This window comes from Anser brachyrhynchus, assembly GCF_964034855.1.
Source record: "Anser brachyrhynchus genome assembly, chromosome: 2".
Classification (NCBI taxonomy): domain Eukaryota; kingdom Metazoa; phylum Chordata; class Aves; order Anseriformes; family Anatidae; genus Anser; species Anser brachyrhynchus.
Window position 1 is genome coordinate 7,860,960 of NC_137695.1, and position 23,250 is coordinate 7,884,209.

Sequence of the window (23,250 nt, forward strand, 5' to 3'; positions counted from 1 at the left end):
TATCATTCACTAAGCTATATAGATCAGGCGTCTCCTCCTTCTTCCTCTACCTGAGGAATTACTTACCATTATTTTCATTTAAATAGTCATTAGCTAGTTGAGTTCTAATGCATCACCCGGACAGATGAATGTTCTCACATTTGTCATTGCTGCTGGATAAGATCACTAGCTGATGTATGTTATCATAGTTTTATGGCACAGTTTTTGTTCCAGGTTCTCCATGGACTTGTCTCTGTGTTTCCTAGGCTATGGACAGATGTCCTCTTCTGGATCCAGCTGGAACAGCTCAAGATGTTACTGTGCTTTACCCCTCCCCTCAGTTCTGCTAACAAAGCAATTTGTTTGAGTGCTCCCTCACCCACTTCAGGCACAAGCAACTGAGTTAGCTCATAGCACCTATTCAGACTGTTTGAACTATCTCAGCTGGTTTTGCTTGAAGTGGGTTAGGGAGCACACCAGCAAACAGCTGGGAGAGCTAGGGGGTAGTAATCAATGCCCCAGGGACCACGATAAACAGCTTGAGAAGAGAACAGCAGGGCACAAATGTTTCAAACCTCTGCAGCTGTTTGCAAATTGAATTTCTACACGCAGGCTGCATGTGAGCCATGGCAACGCCTCTCTTTCCAGATGAGGCTTTCTCCTCAGCCATCACAGCTAGAACCTTCTTTACAAGAACAATAAAAATTAAAAATTAAAAAAGTGAAATTAAAAATGGTAAGAAAGTTTAGAGATGTGCCCAGATAGCATACGAGCGCATATTCTCTGAGCATAGCATATTGTGCAACAGCATGAGAGGGAAACTTTTGGCCAAGGAAGACAAAGTATATTCTTTCTTTTATCTGTTGGATCTCAAAGCAGTGCCTTTTATGTGCTGTTCAGATTTGACTGTCCTGAAGAGGAGGCAGATGATTTTCATCCAGCTTGAATCCCCAGTTCCAGAGCCTACTTACTAGAGCCTGCCTGTTAGCTATTTCAACACACTGATAAGGGAGCCTTTCCAACAAACAAATTGGGCTGGCTTCCACTCCACTCTGTTATCTTCCAAAATTTCCACAGGGACTGGAGTGAGCAAATATGTTCAAGCGAGTGTGCTCGGTTTGGGTAAATGGCTGAACAACCCCCTAGGGCGTCTGCACAGTCTACAGCTATTGCACCAAAGACGGCATTTCTGAGGACCAGGGGATGCATTTCATTCACAGTTTTACGGACAACCTGTGTCTGTACGAGCTTCTGTGTAGCGATGTGAGGCTGGAACAGGGCGGTAGGAAGCAACACCCTCATGATTAACAAACTTGTCCTTGAGGTGAACGCTTGGGTCGAGGCATCTGCAGGGCCTATTTCTGGCATGCACACACAGTATGACCACGGCTGAGTCATGTATGAGAAGGCATTATCATATATGTAAATAGGGTGTCAACAACTTTGCAGGTGATGTTTGTTGCAGCCTATTTTTTTTTTCAAGCATCGTTGAGACCTGTGTCTGAATTTACTGCCTTCTGGGCCTGCTTATGGCCAACGGAGAGGATTTGCGGGCTGTGCCACAGCCACCTGCACCCAGAGAAACCCAGCTTTGTGTTTTTACAACTGGCTGATAAATGGTGGTGTTTTTCCGGGGGCAAACCCCACCATCACTGAAACGTTAACCACGAGGCAAGTCTTGCTTGGAAGGGCAGCAGCATCTGTGATGCTCGCTGAGGGGCGGCGAACCCTTTCTTTCTCTTCCTTCCTTCATTCCCCCACTTTGTGGCCATGTTTGAAAGAAGCTTTTTAATCTGATGAACTCAGTCAGCGTGGACTTGCTGAGGTGAAGGGGCGCCCCTCGGAAAGCTGGGAGATAAGCACAACACCCCTCGGAAATCACCACGGCATCAAGCCCTGAAAGAAAACCACAGCCCTGCTGACACGCATTGCCCGTGACAAGCTCCTCCACCCCTCTCTGGAGCCTGTAACAACGCGACGAAGCTCCGGGACGGACCCCACGGGGGCACCGGGCGGCCCCTCCAGCAGCCCCTCCGCCCTCACCTAAGATGGCCGCCCGCGAGCGGCGGAGGCGGGCGGGGGCCGCGCCGTGTGGTGGCGGCGGGCGGCGCATGCGACCCGGGGGCGGCGCTGCCGGGCGGCTGCATGGTGCCGGCCGCCGCTCCGCCGCCCATGCAGTGAGGCCGAGCCGGGCCGGCCCGGGGGGAGCCGGCGGCGGCGGCGGCCCGGGTGGTGGTGGTGGCGGTGGTGGTGTAGGACCCGCGTTGCCGGCTCCCCAGCATGGCGAGCTACCTGCCCCCCTGCGTGATAGACGGAGGCACCGGGTGAGTGCGGGGAGCTCGGGGGGGGATTGGTGCTGCCGGTCCCTGTGTGGGTACGTGGGAGATGGGGTCTGTGCCGGGGGGGCGCGGCGGGGCGTCCTTTTCCCTCTCCGGGTCTGGCTTTCCTTTGTCACCAGCCGGGCTCATGCTGTGTGTCCCGGTCCCCTCTATCCGCTGCGGGCCCCTTTGCTGCTGGGCAGGCCGCTGCTTCCCCCCGCCGGGTGCCCTCTTCATCCTCTTCTTCCTCCTTCTCATCTTCCTCCTCTCCTTCCTCCTCCTCCTGACCTTCCTCCTCTCTGGCAGCCGCAGCAGGGCAGGCCGTGTCGCCCCCGGGGATGCTCCGTCTCCCTGTGCCCGTTTCTCCTCATGAATCCAATTTCCATTCACGTTCACTGACTTTAAACGATCATAGGGCTAAAACACTAAAAACACGGGTGGTGTTTCGAGTGGCTGCGTGCTGAGAGAAGCCCTGTGCTTGTCTTGCTTGGGAGTTGCACACCAGAGGTGACCGTGGGCCAGGTGAGGTGTACTTGCTGCGCTCTGGCATCTCCCTTGCATTCAGCGGCTGGACCACGGTGGCCTTGATGGGTTGTATCTGATCGTACCTCTAGGAGTGTACATCTCCTCGAGCCTTTTGGGGTATTGCCTTCAGCCAGCAGAGAGAGGAAAGCCACCTGTATCATATTAGCGGTGTTTCTTGGTGTTAGGTCATCCCTTCTTAGCCCTTGTCAAGTCAACGTGAGATCTACTCTACATTTAGCCAAGCCACGAGTTTTGTAATTCTCAGTGCTCCAAGGACTCAAATGAATGTAAATTGCAGAAGCTGTGCTGAGGAGGCATTTCTCTTCTCAGAGGAACAGGTCTTACCTACCTGTCTGTGGCTAGAGAGGACCAGTCATCATCAAGTTGGTTGTGCCTTGGGAGTGGGAAGTGTCAGAGGGAGCGGTAATGAAGAAGGTACTGGATATGTAATGTGCTCTTGCTAATCTCTTTCCTTTGGCCCAGCAGTTACGGAGAGCTTTCGGGAGGAGAGGAGACACCGGTCCATGAGTAACTGTTCAGCCAATAACTTCACCTGTCAGGCTGTGGCTCAGGGTCACTCATTGCCTTAATTTATTACGATAATAGACCTTCCTTCTGCAGGGAGCTTGCTGCGCTATTTTAATTTATGTAATGCTTGGAATTTACCTTAAGATTTCCAAAACTGAGCCATCATATTAAGAAAAAAAAAAAAAAGAGATAACCAGAGGAAGCACATTACATTGACATGGTGTCACCTTATCTTCTTCTGAAAAAGGGTTTTGTATTTTGAAGTATGTCTTTATTAAACTGTGACAAAATTTTAAGAAGTCTCTTGTCCTGTCTCTGTTTATACCTTATATTAGAAGAAATCAGTTCAGTCTTCTCAGTGGAGAATACTGGGGTCCGTAGCTGAAAACTTTGGGAGTAGAATAAGAATGGGTTTCATCTTGCACCTGATTCTGCGTGAGTTAGCTACTCCTTGGTAGTTCCCCAGGTTCAATCTATTTATTTGCTGAAGATGCTTTAAGTATCTGTTCTGCACAGAGCTGTTGGTGTTACAGGAGTATTGATTTGCAGTTTTGAAGAGATTTCCTGGAAAGCGAGGGGAACTCTAAGTGAATCCTTTACAAAAGCTACAGTATAAACTACAGAATTCAGAAAATGCACAAAATACATCAGTGTCTTTCAGGAGACCTCCTTTGCGCTAAGTTTGTGAAGTGATTCCATTCCTTCACTAGCAGTAGATATTACTGACCAAGAGTTGTACATAATAAATAAGGACAGAAAATAGCTTACTGCGTGCCTGCAGAAAAATAATAATTGAAGTGGAGTTTCTGAAATCTGTTTAGTGCTTGCATGGCAAAAATTGTTGGATGTGTGTGTGCTTGTATATCAGTTTGTTTCAGAAAGGGTTCAGATATCCCCCAAGTGGACTTTTAATTTCCATGCCTCCAAACAGGCTTAATTCATGAGACAACGTGGTGTCTCTTCTGATGGGACTTTTGCTTGGCTTTGCTGCACAGCACCTACATGTTGAAGAGCTTTTAGCAATGAGGTTACTAAATCTGAAATAAATAATCTTCCAGCACGAGAAGAAATATTCCGAACAAAAGCAGCCAGAAGAAGTAGCTTGACTCACTGATACAGTCTCTGGAATTTTCCTCTGTGTGGGTTGAAAACCTTCTTATTGTTAGAGTGAATCTACTTTGGGCTACAAGCTTCAAACAATTCATTCAAATTATGCATGAAAAGGCTTTCAGATGAAACGTTTGGAAGAGCATAGCGGAAATGAAAAGGTATATGCAGACGCGCTGTGGAACGTTACGTATATAAAATACACTTTTCTACTTCTGTGTCTGGTACTGAATGAGGTGCTTTGTCTGGGGACTAATCCCTGTTCTTTTCGTGTAAGTGGATTTAAGAAGTTTGTGAAAAGACTCTTTCTGTTGTTGTTTTGTGCACAAGAAGCCTGGGTGAATTTACTGTTTTTAGCAGCAATAGGCCTCGGTCCTGCACAACGCTGGAGTTCCTCAAAAAAGCAGCAATGGGTGTATAGGAAATAGGTACAGGGTTTTGGTGAGAAACTTACTGTCATAGCAACAGGTTAACATTCCTGTATTAGGCAGACGACTTTTTCTTTATGAATGAAAAGAGAACCGTTTATGACAAATGTTTGCAGAGCGCAGTAACAATTCATTGGATATGATTGCTCTTTTCCATTAGTATTTGCAAATGACTTGTCCAATTTTGATGCGCTACGTCTTCATTTTCTTTGCGTGAGGTTTTTCTGGCGGTCGGGTTACGTGTTGCTATCAGTCTTTTTGTGGAGAAGGGCACGCTATTTTTAGTTTGTTAGGACTCCCAGGCCTTTCCGATGTTGCTGTTTTAAGTAGCTTTAAACTTCATGACTGGTTTTAACAACTGGCATTTAGTGGTGGGACGTCAGCGTGCTGGTAGGTGGGTGCGCAAAACAGAGGTGGCTCAAAATACTTCTCTTCATTGTGTGTATTTGCAGACACTGAGGAATACTTCTATTTTGGGTTTATTTTACTCGAGTCATTTCATTTTTATTTTAGTAAGGAAAACTTATTTTGGCAGCGCATTAATGATCAGCTTAGAGGTAACTGCTTGATTTCTGGGTGGAGTGAGCTGAACTTGTCTAAAAATTGGGGGCATGTTGTGTATTTGTTTATTTATTTTTAATTTTTTGTGTGTGTGTTGTTGCTGGGCTGTTAGAGATAACATCTTCCAATGTTCCAGCTACATTTTTCACCCCCCTATTATATGTTTCTGGTGAGAAATGGGTTGCTTTATGCAAGTATTACCTCTACCCTTTACACGTGAGACTTGCAAACAGCCATTTCTGTAATTGCTGCTCTGGGTCTAAGGAGCATGGGTTAATTAGCTGTTGTTTCTAATCGCAGGTTTCAGTCCTGTAAAGGTCTGAATCACAGGCCCCAGTCCTGCTAGACTCTCTCAAACCTATAGCTCTGATCTGTAGTTTATTACTGTAGTGGCTGGCGGTGCTTCTTAGTAAGTCGTGCAGACATAATAGATTGGGGTTTGATATTTCCTACTTTGCATTCCTTCTTTCTTTGTTCTCCTTCCTTTGTCGTGTCCTTTTTCATTTCAGAAGTGCTTTTCCACGTCTTGATGATGACCTTGCACTGCAAGTTTCTCAGGCGTATTTGTAAGAATGAAAATGCAATCTGCTTATGGCAGGATGTCGTGACAGGTGTTCTGGAAGTAAAAACTGCTAAGTTTTAGCATCATCTGAAGTTTTCCCATTACAGAAGTTATTATTTTTGTTTCTTTACAGGACTTTCTTTAGCCCTTTTGATATTCTTCATTATTTTTTCTCTCTTCAGAGCTTGTTTATGGATGTAACACACTGCTTTTTGGTTCCAACCTTTAAAACAATAGAAACGAAGGAAATTTGAAAATGTTCACAGCTGGGCCTTGCTCTTCTGCATAGCTGTCCAGAGAAACATTGTCTTCTGTTTTGAGATGGATAAGGCAACTGTTTGAGTTTGTGGTCTTATATGCCTAAATCACGTTGTTTTTATGCTTTGGTAAGAAATTTCCCAAATATATCCCTCTTTAAAGTGGCCGAGGGGTCCATATATCTTTTACAGGTTTGGTCTATTTCTACATCTTTGCAGTCATCTTCCTGTACATTTCATTTTTCTTTGGATTTCTTTTAGTATCTCAAAAGGACCTCAGGAGAGGCAGGGGCTAGACTTACCGTTCCTCATGCCAAAGCTAGTTAAACTGATTTGTGTACTAACTGATCACCTGGGAAAACAGTATATATTAAAACCCATTTCTTTTTTAATTTTTAGAAACTGTTTCAACAATACATAATTTTCAGGTGACTTTTCAAAAACTGAGTGTTTCCTTCATATCCCCTTTCATAATTTAGCTTTCATCTATTGGATCACGTTTCTCGTAATCTTTAATGAAGTCTCCAATATGCTGCATTTTGTAGAGTTTCCAGCAGGTTCCTATCTCACTAGCGATAAATCTGCTACTTTTAATGAAATTAAATTGACATACGCATTCCCTAAAGCTGTCTGTGTAATGTACAGATCATGAGATGTCGCATTACCATTAGCCTGCTAGGCTGTTGCCCAGGAGAAAGAAAACCATGTTTGAGATGCTTAAATATTCATCGGAGAAGGGACTGGAGAGCAGGTAACCTCCCCAACTGCTTAAGTCCAGAGCCTTTCAGGTCGATGAATATTCAAGTGATTCGTATAAAAGGGAACAAGGTCTGTAGGAGGTCCTGAAAGTGGGTCACCCAACGCTTTAATGGACTCTTGGGTTCTGCTCTGGGAGGTGGGACGTGCTCAGGTCCTGCTGGGCAGGAGGAAAGTCTGGGGCCACGTCTGCGATGCTCTGAGCGAGTGGGCTGGGTAAGAAAGGGGAGCGTTGTTTGCATCGTTTTTCTTCCTCAGTGGCTTTGAGAGTACTTTGAGTTTCCCTTTCATGTGGTTTTGTCAAAACACCTGAAATATGCCACAGACACTGGGAAGTCTCTGTGTCTTGTTTGGTCCTAAATAGATTCTTTTTTTTGGTTTGTTTTTGAACATGATTTTTTTTCCACTTCCTTCAACACGAAACTGAAAATACAGTTATTTATATAGCTCTGATATTAATCCTTCATGGATTGATGGCATGCAAAAGAAACCTTTCCGGATGATGTCTTCTGTGAGGTACGTTCTTCCAAGGGAGCTCTTTTCACTGATACTGACAAATATCAGGGAGATTTTTCTGGAGCAGAGAAAATTCAGCTAGTGACAAAATGCTGAGCTATGGCCTGTCGGTAACTGCTGAAGTAATTCTTCTGGTGGGATCTGATCCCTATTTGGGTTATAAGGTAATGTTTTTAGAGGCTGCTGCCCCAGATTGGCTCTTTGAGGGTGTTTTCTTTTTAATACCGTGATTGACTTGATGAGTTTGGCAAGCGTTTGGAGAGGGGAAAGATGGCAACCCGAACTCCCCTTTGGGCCACTGTTTAGCTTAAGAAATAAGTTTGGGTTGTATTGCAGGAACCTTTTAATTTTAATTTACACACATACAAATAGTATTAAAAAGTTTATATACATATTTATATACTTATACATATGTGTATATATGTATATAGCGACTTATTTTGTGTCAGTGGGGCTTGGAGGGCTGAGGTATGACTGATATTTTCATGATTTCATGAGGCTTCTGCATGATTGCCATTTCTAAGGCTTAGACGTAGGCCTTCTGAAGCCAAAAATGGTTTTCTTGGATGCCATTATGGGCATGCAAGCCAAACCCCTTTCAGAGAGACAAATGAAGAGTAAGTATCCTGTAATGCATCTTAAATCCCAGTGTAACGCCTGCTTTGTTGTTGGGTACGTTTCAACGGTATTCCCAAGGTGGCCTTCCTTCTAAAATGTGCAGAAACGAAGCAGTAATTATCAGAAGAAGAATTCTTGCTAGTAATGGCCTTCTTTACAAATCAGTCTAATTTAATGCCCTGATTATATCTTTTGAGAGCCATAGAAAGTATGCATAAACATTCTGGATTATACAGGCATATGCTTTCAGTCTAATGATGATTAAAAATACAACAAACCCTTGCCCCCAAAACACAGCCCTTGTCTTTTTAGCCTTGGGGAAAATGGCTTTTTTTTTAAGATTACTTGAAGTCTATTGAAGCTACAGCTTTGAAGAGATGTTGAAAATGTAATATTTAAATTCCAAGGTCATTGCCAATTCAGTTTTGATTTAATTTCTTTATCTAAGCAAACTGACTCTTAATGAGTGTTTTTATGCCGAATACTCCATTAAGAGAACTTTTTAATCTGTTAATGAAAAAACAACCCTCAGTTTTAGGGATGTAGTTTGCAAATATTGAGAGCAGGCTGTAGGTGAAGATCCTAAATTCACTTTAGGACCTAGGTTGTGATTTTGTGATTGGTCTTATTTAAGATTTTTGTGGCTTTAGGTTTTCAGGGCAAAACTGGGTGCGAGTAATGCTCATTCCCTCGCATCTTGCTGCTGTTGTACTTTGTATTAGTCTAATGACAATACTGGAGGAAAAGATCAGTCTCTGGAATAATTTTTGTTTTTCTGAAACTGCTTCTGAATGTATTTGTTTATTTTAGGGATTAGAGCTATTTTTCATAGTCTGGGATGTTAATTATTTCTAGTTGCTAAAAGCCTGAGCCAGCCTGTAGCCAGTAATGTCATGCAGAGATCTTGGGTTTTGTGTCAAAATTCCTTTTCTTTTTATTTTCCTTCCCAAGTTACTTGTTTCTTTTTTTTTTCTTCTTTATACTTTAGTTGATAAATATATATTATATGTATAATGAGACAGACAGACAATGCTTCGTACCATCTGCTGTGTTTTATGAATGCCTGCTTGCTTCTGTGTAGTATGTATATATTACCATACCATACCTGTGGCAGAGTGAGTGGTTTGTGCAAGGCATGAAAAGAAATTGTACTGGGTTGGAAACTGAAGTTCTGAACTGTGGTTTGTACTTAAGGCACACTTTCCCCCTCTCCTCTGTTTGACAGTATTAAATATGCCATGTCTCATGACTACTTCCCTTATATTAGCTTTCTGAAAGGTAAGATCTCCATCTTCCTTTAATCACAGTGTGGCCTGCCCAAATTTTGTCACAGCTGGTGAACAGGACGGAGGAAGTAAGAGCTGAGCTCACAGATTTCACGGTTCTGAAAATCCACTTCCGAAATCTCTGGAAAAGCTGAAAGTGTCTAAAAAATAGCACCTAGAATATTTACGCCTTCTGAGTTTTCTTTGCAGCAGGTTTACACCTCAAAGCATAACGTAGAAAATACAGACTTGGTATGTGCATGTTTGGCCTTCAGTCTGAGAGATGTTGTGAATTTTTGCTTGTGCATCTAATGCGTCTAGTGACCTTTTGATCATTCTTTTCCCAGGTACACCAAACTTGGCTATGCAGGGAATACAGAACCTCAGTTCATTATTCCATCATGTGAGTAGTTTTTTATTTTTGTCCCTCCAGTACTCAGTGCGCACTGCTTATTACTAAGCACTTCGGTGAGTACATGGCTTGCTTTCCAACTCCCAGCGTGGCCTTCGTAGTCTCTTGTCCATCTGGGAAGTGATATTCACCGTGTTAGCATCGTTGGCTGGAGCGTAGCTCAACAGAACTTGTTGTTTGCAGTTAGCTACGACTGTTGCTCATTAAATCAGCTCTTGGTTGCTATGACAAACATGAAGAGACCTCCAGTCCTATTTCCTTTTTATCTCCATTCTTATTCTGCCAGGACCCTTAAGTAGACAGAATGCAACTCACCTCCTGTCTACCTGACACCATGGTTACTGCCTGGATAATCTGGGGAAGGCTTCCCATCAAATTAAGTACTGAAGTGCAGGTGGCGTCTGCCTTATTTACGTTTGTCTGGGGCTTCAGAGAGCTCAATAGTCAAAAAAAAGACTAGATAATGGTCATTTTTAGTGGGTAAATATAAACCAAATGTTGTTACCCATTTGTTTTATTGAGCAGAATTACTATTGTAATTTGTTTTGTATGTTAAAATTGTTTAAATTAAAATGTTACACATTTTCAGTGTTCTTGATTTTAATCGTAGTCTTAAAAGTTCCTCTCAAATGTTATATATTTGTATAGATGGTAGCACTGACTACGTATTTAGTTTCCTAATGGCACTTACCGTCTCATAGTTAATCTCCAATTACACTAAACACTGTCTTTGCTTTTTGTGAACTTCATCAGTTAACTCCTTACTAAAGCGTCTAGCCTGTCTTTTGAATACTCACAGTAGAAGGTATAAAAATTAAAAAAATAAAAAGAGGGTAATCAGGCTGTCAAAGAGTCTTCTAGACTACTGGTTATAGTCTAACCGTTGTAAGTATTGTTTAAAAAAAAGTCTAACAAAAATTTCTAATGTAATTTTTTTTGTAAAAATTTAAATGTCTTATGTTAAAGATGTGGGATAGCAGGTGTTTCCCATGAATTTGTTTTAAATACTGTTACATAAAACTGAGATAATGTGTGGAGGCTTGAATGTGTTTCTGAAGGAATTGTTTGCTTCTCGGTAATTTTTGGTCCTGGTACTGCTTGGTGTGTTTGTGGATGATGCCTGTCTACTGTGCGTTTTCTACTCTGTGTGATTAAATAAGCAGTGTTTTACAGTACTTCATTCCATTTTTATTTATAGCTTGCCCCAGATTTTTTTTTGCTGTCTCATCTTCGTGCCTATAGCAGCCATCTAATAATTTTAGTGATAGTTGCAGGCTGATAATGGGACACATGAGAGTCTCCAAAGATTTCTTTGTAGCACTGCAAATCGATTTCTCCCCTCCCTGCTTCCTTGTTCTCACCGATGGGGATAATGACTCCAATACTTATTTCTGAAGTACATAGCTTTTCTTCTCCTGTGCTCTTTTTCTTAATTCTCAGAGTCGAAACTGAGAAAATCACGTCACTTGCTGACTTAAAGAGTATTTTTTGGTGGAGTGTTGTACTTGTGCAAGTTTAGTGACTGCTGTAGGCCATAACAAAATGCATTTTTCGAGATTTCTTCTGAGTTATCATTGACTTTAACGAGAGAGATGACCAAAATCCTACCTGAGAGCATGCTGAGAATGAATTCTGCTTTATTGGTTTGTTAGTAGGTATAATTTCTGCTTTCTGGCAACTTTCTATATTCCAATTTTTATTCCTGGTAAAGAAATCTTAATTAAAATATGCATATCAATTTTATTTTTAGCTATTTTAATTTTGCTTCAATTGGTTTTGATTTTATTTTAAGGTATTGCAATCCGAGAATCAGCCAAAGTAGGTGACCAGGCTCAGAGGAGGGTAATGAAAGGTGTTGATGATCTGGACTTTTTCATAGGAGATGAAGCCATAGATAAACCTACCTATGCTACAAAGGTAAGAAAATATTCAGTATTTTTTTCAGAAGGTTTCTCATATTTTCACTTTTTTATTACTAAGTGTTGTCCTAGAACTTCTTGATAGCTATTTAACAAACACATTGGCTTTCTTGTAAAATATTTTTGTGGCATTTTAACAACTGCATAAGGTTTGTTGGCCTTACCTCTTTTAAATGTCTGTTTTACTAGTGCTGCCCTGTGTGATTGGTGCTTGATGACTTTTGTAAATATCCACTGTACAGTGCAGTTGTTCAGTTTTCAAAATGGTTCGCTATTAAAATAGTCATAAACACTGAATATTTAAATTCTTGCTAAAAGTGTCTCCTTTTAATGTGGTGTATGAATTGGGGAACGTGTTGGATACTTTTGCTTCAGGGAATGTCACAATTGCTTTGTGGAAGGCTGTCTTCAGTGCGGCTTCTGTGTGAATCATATTTTCCATATCCTACTAGAGGACTTGTTGTACTTACAAGATGTTAACAGCTTATGAATTATGTGGAAAAAATCATATTTTATACATCCTACTGTATTACTTAAATGTCATCTGTGTTCTTAACATTGAACAAAATGTAAACATATCAGAATGTATGTTGAAAAAGGTATTGCCTGTATGGTCTTTATTTCTTTTTATAGATTGGCAGACATACTGAATATGAGTATAATTTTCAACTTTCTAAATGATAAAATTGATACAAAAAGAAATTGAAATACAGTGCTGCTACAAAACAATAGTGGGATTAAACACAGTCTGGCTTGCAGTCCTGCTACATAAAATTGCAATTGGAATTACCTGAGGGTACAAGATACCTTGGAAGTAGTTAACTCTAAATTAAAGTGAAAATAGAGGATTTGATAATGTGACTATGAGATGAGATGTTTTAATTCTTGCAGAACATGTAAGGCTTTGTGGGCTTCCAGTGTTGCTATTTTTGGTTTTGTTTATTCTCATATGGTCTAGAAGGTTGACGTGTTTTCTTGCTTCAGTGGCCTATACGACATGGTATTGTTGAAGACTGGGACCTCATGGAGAGATTCATGGAGCAGGTCATTTTTAAATACCTACGAGCTGAACCTGAAGATCACTATTTTTTAATGGTGAGTTATTGAGACTGGGGAAAGAAAACATTTTTGGAAGGAAAACAACATTTTTCCAAGAATATGTTTGTAAGAGGAAAAGTAAATAATATTCCAAGCACAAGCTTCCAGTATTCCAATTCCAAGCTGTGTTAGAGGATTTTTCTCTGTATGTCTTACATTTCTTCATCAACTGGAAAAAATATCTGTGAAAGTGCATCAGAACCAAATTCTGTTCATTTTGTGATGTAGGCTACTGAAGGTTGGATTTTGTTTTTGAAAGGCTTTAGTTGCTTTATTTAAACTGAATTTTATTTGAAATTAGTGGCTGAGTTTACAACGTAGTAGAGGATATTCTTGCTTAGTAGAGCACCATATGTTAGTGGTAAAGCACAAATGTATGAAAATTTCTCTTAAAGATCAAATTAGGATACTAGTTTTTAACAAGTAGTTTGCAAATTTGACTTTAAAAATTATTCTTTATATTCATTTGCCCTTATGCCTAGTTTATCTCCAGATTTTTCATTTTCATTTCCTTTAAAAGAGCTCTTTGTTGGTTCTAGTTTGGACGTGACTTAGAATCATGGAATCATCTATGTTGGAAAAGGCCTTCAAGATCACCAAGTCCAACCTTCAGCCTGGCCTACTGAGGTCCATCCCTAAACCATGTTCTTTAGTGCCATGTCCACACATCTCTTAAATACCTTCAGGGGTGGGGACTGGACTGCTTCCCTAGGTATCTTATGTTAGAGTAGTTTAACAAAAATTCCACCTCCTGCTAACTCTATGGTATCTCTCCCCGCCTGGCTAAAACTGAGTGTAGGCCACATGCAGCCATCCCATTTCCCCAGCGTGTCTTATTTTGTAGCACCAAGCAAGTGTGGCAGTGTCTCAGCCCATAGTTGCTCAGTGCACTTCATGAACATGGAGGTCTTCCTCTGAAGCCTGACTTCCATCACGTTGTGCTCCTTGATCTGGGTTGTGCTGCGTACACTATAGATCTAAAAATTCAGCAGTGCAGTGACAAACTTCTGTTTTGCATCCTCAAGATCCAATGCCATTTCGAGGCTAGCTGAGTGAATGGTGCTAGTGGCTTTAAACTTGTTGATTTTTAAACATTTAGTAGTTTGCACAGATTGAGTGAAAGTGTATTTGTAAAAAACTGTGGTATGGATGTGATTGCTTACGCTATATGGTTGTGTGTAAGAAGAAATCTTTGCTTATGTGGAATCCTGCAAAATATTTCTAGCATTCCATCCTTTTCCAGGTAGGAATATCTGGGACATGAGGAACCTTCTTCAAAGATAGTCTGCGCATAGTATATATGATTAAACTTTTCTCCTTTGTTTAAGCATTGAGTACTGTGTTTTTTCCTCTGAGTAGTCCTTCTGAAATCAGCTGTGCTACTCTAACACATCACTCTCCTTTTCTTTGTGAACATTTGGGTGTTGAAATCATGCCACTCTATCTAACCGCAGTGAGACAGTATGGTACAAAACAACATTTCTTGTAACATGATTGTTACTTTCGTTTGAAAACTTAATTTAAATCATCTGTTGTGGAAGATAACCTCCTTGCTGCACTTCCCAAATTGTATGAATTCTGTATTTTTAGCTTTGGAGCTTGTTTGAGACTTTTGAGTTCATTAAGAATTTTAAAAGTTTATTAGCATACTGAGCTAGTCATTACATTAACTGTTAGGACACTACTGAGGAGCTTTTTCAATCTTTTTCCTTTTTTTTTTTTTTTTTTTTTTCCAGACAGAACCTCCACTGAATACACCTGAAAACAGAGAGTATCTTGCAGAAATCATGTTTGAATCATTTAACATACCAGGACTTTACATTGCTGTTCAGGTGAACAAAGTGAATATATACTTCTAAAGTACAGTATAGCTGCAGTATGTATAGTCTTCCATATGCACATGTCTATAATGCTTGAAACATTACTTTCTGAGATTGTAAATGAGCGCATTCTGCCTGCCACTAAATGTGTACTGTTTCTCATATAGGCAGTGTTGGCCTTAGCTGCTTCTTGGACATCACGACAAGTTGGAGAACGTACTTTGACTGGAATCGTCATTGACAGTGGTGACGGGGTGACCCATGTGATTCCTGTGGTATGTAGCAGGGTGCATTTTGAAAACATCGGTTGTTTGGACAAGCATACGGTTTATTTTCTATAGATTAAAATAAGAACTGTCAAAGTAAACTTTGTTTAAAAAATTTTAGAGTTGCTTGGTTGTTTGGGACTTTTTTCCTCCATGTGGAGGTTTGGCAAAATTTGTGTTTTATTATGTGGCTTTATTTATTATTTATGGGATTATTTTAGCTGTCCAGGCTGCGTGAAGACCACAGTAAGGAATCGTTAGGCCATCTTTTGAAGAATATTTTTATGTAACTCCTTGTCTTGCATTATTGTGATGCCTCAGTTCTGTTCAGTATTAACGCATATCACTGGGTCAAATCTCCTGCATGCCTAGCATGCTTCTTGTGAGACATCCAAACTTTTTTTTGATGTCCTGCACTTTGTGTTGTAGACCTGGTGTCTGCTTTTCATGTGCTTTATTTTTTTATTTTTTTTTTGTATTTTGGAAATTAGTGAACTCTGATTCTATGGAAGCAACTGCAAGCTTGTACAAATGCATGTTCATATATATGTGGTTGATTTCAGATGGCTTAATTCTGTTAGGATGTTAAAAATACCCAATTATCTGTGCATTACTAACATCTGCTCTATTGATGACAGTGTATTTCTGAAGCATATAGTATGCTTGAATGATCAGTTATTTTAGAAATGAAAGTTTGAGTCCTGTTAATTTCTTGCATTTTGGTATTAATCTGGTTATGTCACTACTGTCTTCAACTGGGAAATATTAGGAAAAAAAAACAACAAAACATATTAAACATATGAAGTTCTGAAGAAATGTATGTAAAAGGCAAGATCAGAAATAGTGTCGGCTCAGCAATACCAGTGTTCTCAGTCAATACATCCTGGGAAAAAAATCAACAAATAGATTTCTTGTTTTCATTGTACTTACTGTTAGATATTTCTTCATTTGATTTTTTTTTCTGATCATTTTAATAGGTTTATACTTTTTCCTTTTTGTTCTTCACTCTGACACAGGACATGAGCAGTCTATTCATATTACGTTATCTTTTCAGATTATGCCTGAAAAAAATAATCTGACCAGAATTCGGGTTGTAATGTGTGCAAGGTGTTTTTTGTCTACCACTTGTGTGTTTCAGTGTCTGTTATCTAGTTAGTATCTGCTTATATGTTGTAATCAAGTTTTTTTAAATAAAAATATCCACCTCGCAGGGGGTTGCTTGTACCTTCTTATAGTCATTTTAAAGTTTCAAGATTTTACTTTTTGATTAAAAATCAAAATAAAGCATTATAGAAATGAGTGATAGTTTTGCTGTTTATTGTTGGTATTCCACATTGTATGAGTATGCCTAAACGTATTTTTTTCTGTTGTTGTTTTTCTCCCTCTCCTCCCACATAGGCAGAAGGCTATGTAATTGGAAGTTGCATCAAACATATTCCTATTGCAGGTAGAGATATCACTTACTTTATTCAGCAGCTCCTAAGGGAGAGGGAAGTAGGAATTCCTCCTGAACAATCTCTGGAGACAGCAAAAGCCATAAAGGTACACCCTTCTTTATCTCATAATAAATATATAAATAAAATTCCTTGAACTAATTTTTTGGCTTTAACAAGTTGCCGGTGGCTCACTTAAAAACGCAAATACAGGCACTGTGTTGTAATTACACAAGCTTCTGCTGGTTTGTCCCATCAAGTGCAGGGGAAGGAGAAGAAGGAAATCTTCATGCTAGACTCTTTGGTAGAGTTGAGTATGTTCTGCAGATTAAATCAGCATTTTAAGCTTGAGATTTGTTTAAAATTTGCTTTTTAATTTAATAAATATGCCAGTAGGCTGATTGTATGGGTCTGATCTTGCCATGAAAGCTTGTCATTGAATTTCCCTGTTGTCTCACACCTAGTGCTTGTGGCATTTTCATTTTGAGACAGACTAATCTAGATGAGTTGGTGTGGAATTTTATTGAATGTGTGTTGTCTTGGATGGTTGAGGCTTCAGCATTCATTTGTGTACAAACATCTGTTGAACAGCCCCATCTGTAAGAACAGTTGCATCTTTTTGTTTTTCTGTTTGCGATACGCTGTAATTCAATAATGGAATAATTATTTTGTCAAATTCTAATGCATGGTATTTCTTAACAGGAAAAATACTGTTACATTTGTCCTGACATAGTGAAAGAATTTGCTAAATACGATGGAGATCCACGAAAATGGATCAAACAGTATACTGGCATCAACGCAATCAACAAAAACAAGTTTGTTATAGATGTAGGTTATGAAAGGTTCCTTGGGCCTGAAATTTTTTTTCATCCTGAGGTAAGAGTAGGTACTAATAGTATTAAGTTACAGTCACTTTATTGTGTAAATACAGTGCTGGGGGGAGGGAGTTACAATGATTTTTGATGCGAGTGCGCCATCACGTGGAAGTGAGGAATCAGTAAGTCTCCTAACTCAAGCCTTGTAGTCTCAGGTAACATAAGCACAGTGGGTAATTATTTTTTGTGTCCCATATTACATTTAAACCTTCGTATTTTGTTTCTTTAAAGGCAATCTAAAATTGAGAAGGAAGTTTTTGAATTCTCAGATGATATGTAGTATTTTTATTCTTTCTTTAAGCACAGGTTTAAACTAGTATGCTTTTATGCTGTGTATTTGGTTATGTTGCCAGTCATTTTGGGCACTGCTCTGCATGGTAGCATTCCACTGATAATATTTTAAGGCTTGGACACTGACTTTTTTGTCCTTTCTGTTGATACTCAGTCAATTTATAAAGCATATATGCTAAATTTCTCCCTGAGGAAGTCCACTGAAATCTGTTGCTGTGGTAATAAGCAACATGTACGATTTTGGGAAACATTTACAGTACCTAGTCTGTCTGGTTTTTGGTAGTTCAGTCTGAGTGAACGTCAGGATGTTGTGATATCCTGGGAGAAGATAGAATCGATTTTTAATATGTTACAGCACGGCAGAGTATGTCCTCTCTATTCAGCTTATTGCAGTCTGTAAAACTATTAAAAATTTAATCAAGTCCATATTAACACTGAAGTTTCTTCTTGTCTACCCTCTTCGTATTGTAAGGGCATTTGAAAATCTCATTCTCTCACCTTTTGTCTAAATTCCAGCCTTAATCTGTTTGCGGTCAATTTATAGGCATCTAATCTTATGTTACCATTAAACCTTCAGGCTAAATAGTTTCTCCTCCCTGCTGTTTGCCCATGTGATTCTTATAGAATCACATTTCAGACGTTGTTTTAATAGTCTCTTTCCATAGTCCTACAAAGACTGTTAGGAGTAGGATAAAGGACTAATTTCCATTTTCTTCATTTCTTAATAGTTTCTTGGCTCTGTATTGAAAAGAAAATTGAACTGACTTTCTAGACAAGAAAAACACAGTAGATGATACGTACTGCATCCAAAAAGAATTTCTCGCTGGACTTCATTAACCCCTCACTTCAGAGGGTATCACGTTAGCTTGGTAAAGCTACCTTTGGTAAAGCCATCTTGTCATCTTATCCTATTTTCAGTTTATCTCTGTCTAAAAGATTTCAGAAAAAGTTTTGTAATTCTCCTGAAGTCAGGCTTTGGGGTTTGTAGTAATTCAGATTATTTCTCTACTTTTAAAATAAGTACTTAAGTATTTTACTTGTCATTCTCTAGCCATATGGTATTCGCTATGAGATGTAATTTCACAAATCGGTTCTCTGGTCCCCTTTCTGGGAGCACGTTATGCTCTGCTTTGGATACCATAACTCTAATTTCTACATGTCCCTTCTGCCCTGCTCTTTTATCAGTATACTTACTGGAGAGGTCAGGAGAAGATTTCTGGCTGTAGTTCATTCATTTGAGAACTCTCCATGTGAAGCAACACCATTTCTTTCATTATTCTCTTTTAATTTGTATCTTAATGTTCTAACTTCTTGCATGATTAATTCTTACAGTGGAAATTAGCTTGACTTCTTGGGGATTTTTCACATCATTCTTATGGCTCTTGATCTCCAAGCCAATTTCATTTGCTAATTTCTCTTTCAGTTCAATGTATACTTTATGTTTTGGCTTTTTGTTATTCATCCAGTTAGATACTTCATCTCGCTTAGGATATAAATCCGTAATAGTTTCTGCACCTTTGGGAGAGTCTTAAAATTATATAATAACATATCCTAAAATAATATCTATTTCTCAATAATTCAAATTACTCAAAAATTTATCTCTGAAAGGGCAAAACCTAGGCTACAACCTTTTTTTTGTTTTTAAAGCATGTGTTAAATTAACAAATGGAAAATGGCCAGTAGTCCAAGATTATTTGCTAGCATTAGCAACTCTGACTTTCTAGTATTTATAAATGCAGACATTATGTTAGCACTGTACTGATATTTGTATTGATGGGGCTTCCACCCAGAACCTAGAATGTTTATGTCTGTTTGAGTATAGGAGACTTTTCTGTGCTTGGGGAGGGGAAAAAAAAAATACAACAACAACAAAATCACCAGCCCCTCCCTCTCCCCCTCCAAAAAAGCCTCAGACAAAAAAGCCTCAGATTTCTTTGTGGGAATTTAACATGTGTGTCTTAGTAGGGTTGAAATCTTTTGCGTAGAACATTCTGATTTGCGCACTGATGTATTTGATTTCTATTAAAAGGAAAGACGTGACTTCACAGTAACAGCCTATTTAATATTGCAGGAGAACTCAAACTCACGTCACATGCAGTAGTAGGCTCCTAGTGCATAGATTTTGAACAGTGAATTTATGAACAAGGAAGAGAATCGGAATTTCTCTACAAGGGAAATAAGAATTCCTTTTTTGGTGTAGAAGTGGGCTTGATATAATGTAGAATACTTGGTGAACAGGAGTAATATTGGCTTTTATTTCCCCCATCTCCCTTAAAAGTGCTATTGCAAAATTGCTCTACAGTCTCACTTCTGCCTTTTTGCTTCTTCGTTCTTCTTGGAAGGAAAAATACAATGTCTGTTCTGTTTGATTCTAGTTTGCTAATCCTGATTTTATGGAATCCATTTCGGATGTAGTCGATGAAGTTATACAGAATTGTCCCATTGATGTCCGGCGTCCGTTATATAAGGTATGACCTTTCTGTTATAAGATTAACTTTAATTTGATAGCTAAAGATCAACGTCATCATCATGAGGCATTTATATATGGTATGCATAGCTACAATTTCCCCCAATATGACAAATGTGATCTTTGAATAGAAATAAAGACAAATAGGGTGTTGCTTCTGAATGAGGAGTGCTTGGTATTCGCTGCTTTTACTTTTGAAAGAAGGATTACCTATAATAATAGTGGCTTGATACGTAGGTAAGTATTGTCCCCAAGGAACTCTATTTGTATCTGACATTTGCAATATAAATTCTTGTGCATAAAGGTTTTAGCCCATTTTAAGGGACCTCATGGTCTTCCCTTTGCATAGTTTTATATATAGATTTTTTCATAATCTTAACATGCATATGTTCACTGTCTGCAGTTTTAGCCAGGTGTTGAACCCATTGTTAAAGTACATGAAGATCTGAATTCTTTTAGGAGACAATGATTAAGCCTGCTTAAACTTGTCTAGGGGTGTAGTCCAGAGAGTTCTTTCAGTCACTGCTCCCTTAAGAAATGAAAAGGAAGGTATTGACAGGCATAGCCTGTGGCAAGCTCTCTTGCTGTATTGGCAGCAGACCCTATGCTTCCTAGTTGCTTTCTGCTTGTGCAGCAGCAGTGCTCTTTTGGAAATAACAGCCTAAAGTGAGAGTGTGGAGAGGTTTGCTTTCTCAGGTAGAAGGCAGTAGTTTTTGTCTCCTGTTAGAATGAGCGTTACCCCATCTAGAACAAGACATACTGATTCAGAGCAAATCTGGAGCAGGTTGAAAGAGGAAGTTCAGCTACTTTCCAAGCTCAGATGTAAAGTGACTTTTGTAGTACTTCAGTAGCTTCAGGCTTAGGTATGCTGCAGAAAGTTTTAGGAAGTGCTTAATGCCTGTCTTTCGGGTCTGTGTTTTTCTCCTGCAAGACCAAAGTTTCCGTAGAGAAGCTTCTTTGCTTGCTAGGGTAGGGATTAGTAGTGACTTCTCGAAAGTGGTATTCAAAGGTTGAGGTTAGTTACTCTTTCTGCACCATAATCATCAGGCAAATAATTACTGACAAGCCAAGAGAAAGTTGGGATGTTTTTTTTTTTGCCACTTTCTGTTTTTCATTATACTTCCGTAATTAAAACAATGTTACACAATTGCCTACTGAATGTAAATCAATGTCAGTAGTTACTAATACTTACCATCTCATTTAAGCAAGGTCATTGCAAAGGGAAGAACATCTCTATTGTCATCTGTTAAAACTGTGTAGGTGCAGAAATCCATTCATATTTTCTCTTAATTTGTGTGGTTTGTCAATTCCAGTTGCCCACACTGCTGCTTGGTGGCCAGCTAAGGCCCTGTGCTGTGGTGCTGGGCTTCCACTGAATATATTTGGATGCTTCATCAGTGTTCAGGCAGAAATTATCTGCAAGTGCCTTCTCACAAATTACATGTGGTATGTAGCCTTTGAAGAATTACTTGCAACCCATCTTTTGATGTCCTATCATGTTTCTCTCAGGTTTTATTGCCAGTATCCCTGTTTCCTGATCTTACCAACATCTCTCTTAGGAGGCCAGTTATCTCTCCTTATGTCAAGGTTTGGAGCAGCAGGACCTTTACAAGGCTGTTGTTTGGCCAATTCCTGTAGCTGTTCAATAAATAGCACATGGTAGCATTCTTTCACACATTGTGCAAATGAAGCACGTTCATTCTTTTAAATTGTATAATGGTTACTAGTGACACTTTTTTTTTTTTTTTTTTTTAATTCCTGTGATTACACCATCTTAATGTGTTTGCTTGGAAACATTGTTTTATATTCAAAGAATCACAGAATGGTTTGGGTTGGAAGGGACCTTAAAGATCATCTAATCCTACCCCCCTGGCCATGGGCAGGGTCACCTTCCACCCACTCAAAGCCCCATCCAACCTGGCCCTGGGCACTGCCAGGGATGGGGTATCCACAACTTCTTTGGGCAACCTGTGCCAGTGTCTCACCACCCACATAGTAAAGAAAACTATGTCACTTTTATTTCGTACTCTATTTCATCTTCCTTTTTCCCCATCCAGAGTCTCTCCCCGGATACTTCCAGAGTTTTGACAGTAACAGGTGATGAGAACAGTTATTGACAGGTCTGAGGTCTGTGCCTTCTGCCAGTAGGAAGGATGCAAGTGCAAGGTCATTGGTCATCCCCATGATTTTCTTCATTTTCTGCTGTGGTTTTGGCACAAATGTATAGATGAAAGACTTTAAGATAAAAATAATGTCTGACAGAGCATTCACCTGGTTTCAGAAATATCTCTGGAAGGTTCTAGCCAAGTAGGTTTAAATATTCAGGATTCAATTCAGGGTGGATCGAGGTCTGGTATCCTTGGCCTCAGACTTTTTAAGCTAGCTTTTCAAACAGGAATCAATGCATGAGGAAGGAGCTGTAGCATGTTGGAGAATGTGGGCTTTCGTTGTGGGTGGATCATCCAGGTTTTCAGCGGAAATGGAGGTGGGACAGAACTTTAAAGATGCTCGTTCTTTTCCCTAGCGATGACTTTTGGTTGGGTGTGCAACTAATGTAGGAAATTGTCAATTTGAGCTTGCTGCTGCAATTGAGATTTGGCGTACGCTTGTTTTGTTGGCAATCTTTCAGAAGGTTAAACCATTGAATACCCAGCTTGTAATGACCCATTGTCGAAACCTGGACAGATCCGGAGTTAGGGAGGCTAATCAGGGGTAAATATCTCTCTCATTTCACCTCTAACTTAAGTTACTTTTACACACTTTGTGTGAGAGCAGCTTCCCATACGCTGCTTGGTGTGTAGATGGCGCTGTCAGACCGCTGTGTGGTGTGCGAGCTGCAGGCAGAAATGCTGGCTGTGATGGTTCCCAGCTTGTTTGCCTTATCAACTCTGTCCTTACCTTTCCCCTCTGCAACTGTAGGTGTCCTCGTGCAGAAGACTAGGTAGGGTACAACTGACTTCTGCTGATCTGTGCTTTAGCAAAATGATGTTTGTTGTTAATCACTAATGCAGAGGGGGGTCACTGGGGGGGAGTTAAGGCCGGAGGCATTGCCAGGCCTCTAGATCTGCATCGTATAGGCACTGATGGTAAGTCATGGGGAAAGGAAGGGTGTTCCTACTACTTAAAATGGAAGCCCCAAGTGATTAACACTGTTAGTAGCACAGGAGCACTGAGAAAAAACCCTTTATATGCTTATCCCCTCTGTTATTAGCTCTATAACATTTCTCGTGCTAGCTGGTCTGACAGGAG

The 23,250-nt window shown here is 39.9% G+C and overlaps 1 protein-coding gene across 3 annotated transcripts in view; it reads left to right on the plus strand.

The window, feature by feature from the left end:
• The window catches only part of ACTR3B (actin related protein 3B), a 35,736-nt gene that overhangs the window by 6,998 nt on the left and 5,488 nt on the right, over nt 1-23,250 (plus strand). For 2 of the 3 annotated variants that reach the window (XM_080578887.1, XM_080578889.1), the window contains exons 1-9: nt 2,091-2,303; nt 9,768-9,823; nt 11,625-11,749; nt 12,736-12,846; nt 14,586-14,681; nt 14,837-14,944; nt 16,334-16,477; nt 17,071-17,244; nt 19,910-20,002. In XM_080578887.1, coding sequence (XP_080435013.1) covers nt 2,260-2,303; nt 9,768-9,823; nt 11,625-11,749; nt 12,736-12,846; nt 14,586-14,681; nt 14,837-14,944; nt 16,334-16,477; nt 17,071-17,244; nt 19,910-20,002 — 951 coding nt within the window. In that variant the 5' untranslated portion in view covers nt 2,091-2,259. Of the gene's footprint in view, nt 1-2,090; nt 2,304-9,767; nt 9,824-11,624; nt 11,750-12,735; nt 12,847-14,585; nt 14,682-14,836; nt 14,945-16,333; nt 16,478-17,070; nt 17,245-19,909; nt 20,003-23,250 lie in introns of those variants that run through there. The other variant, XM_080578888.1, reaches the window with a different exon arrangement.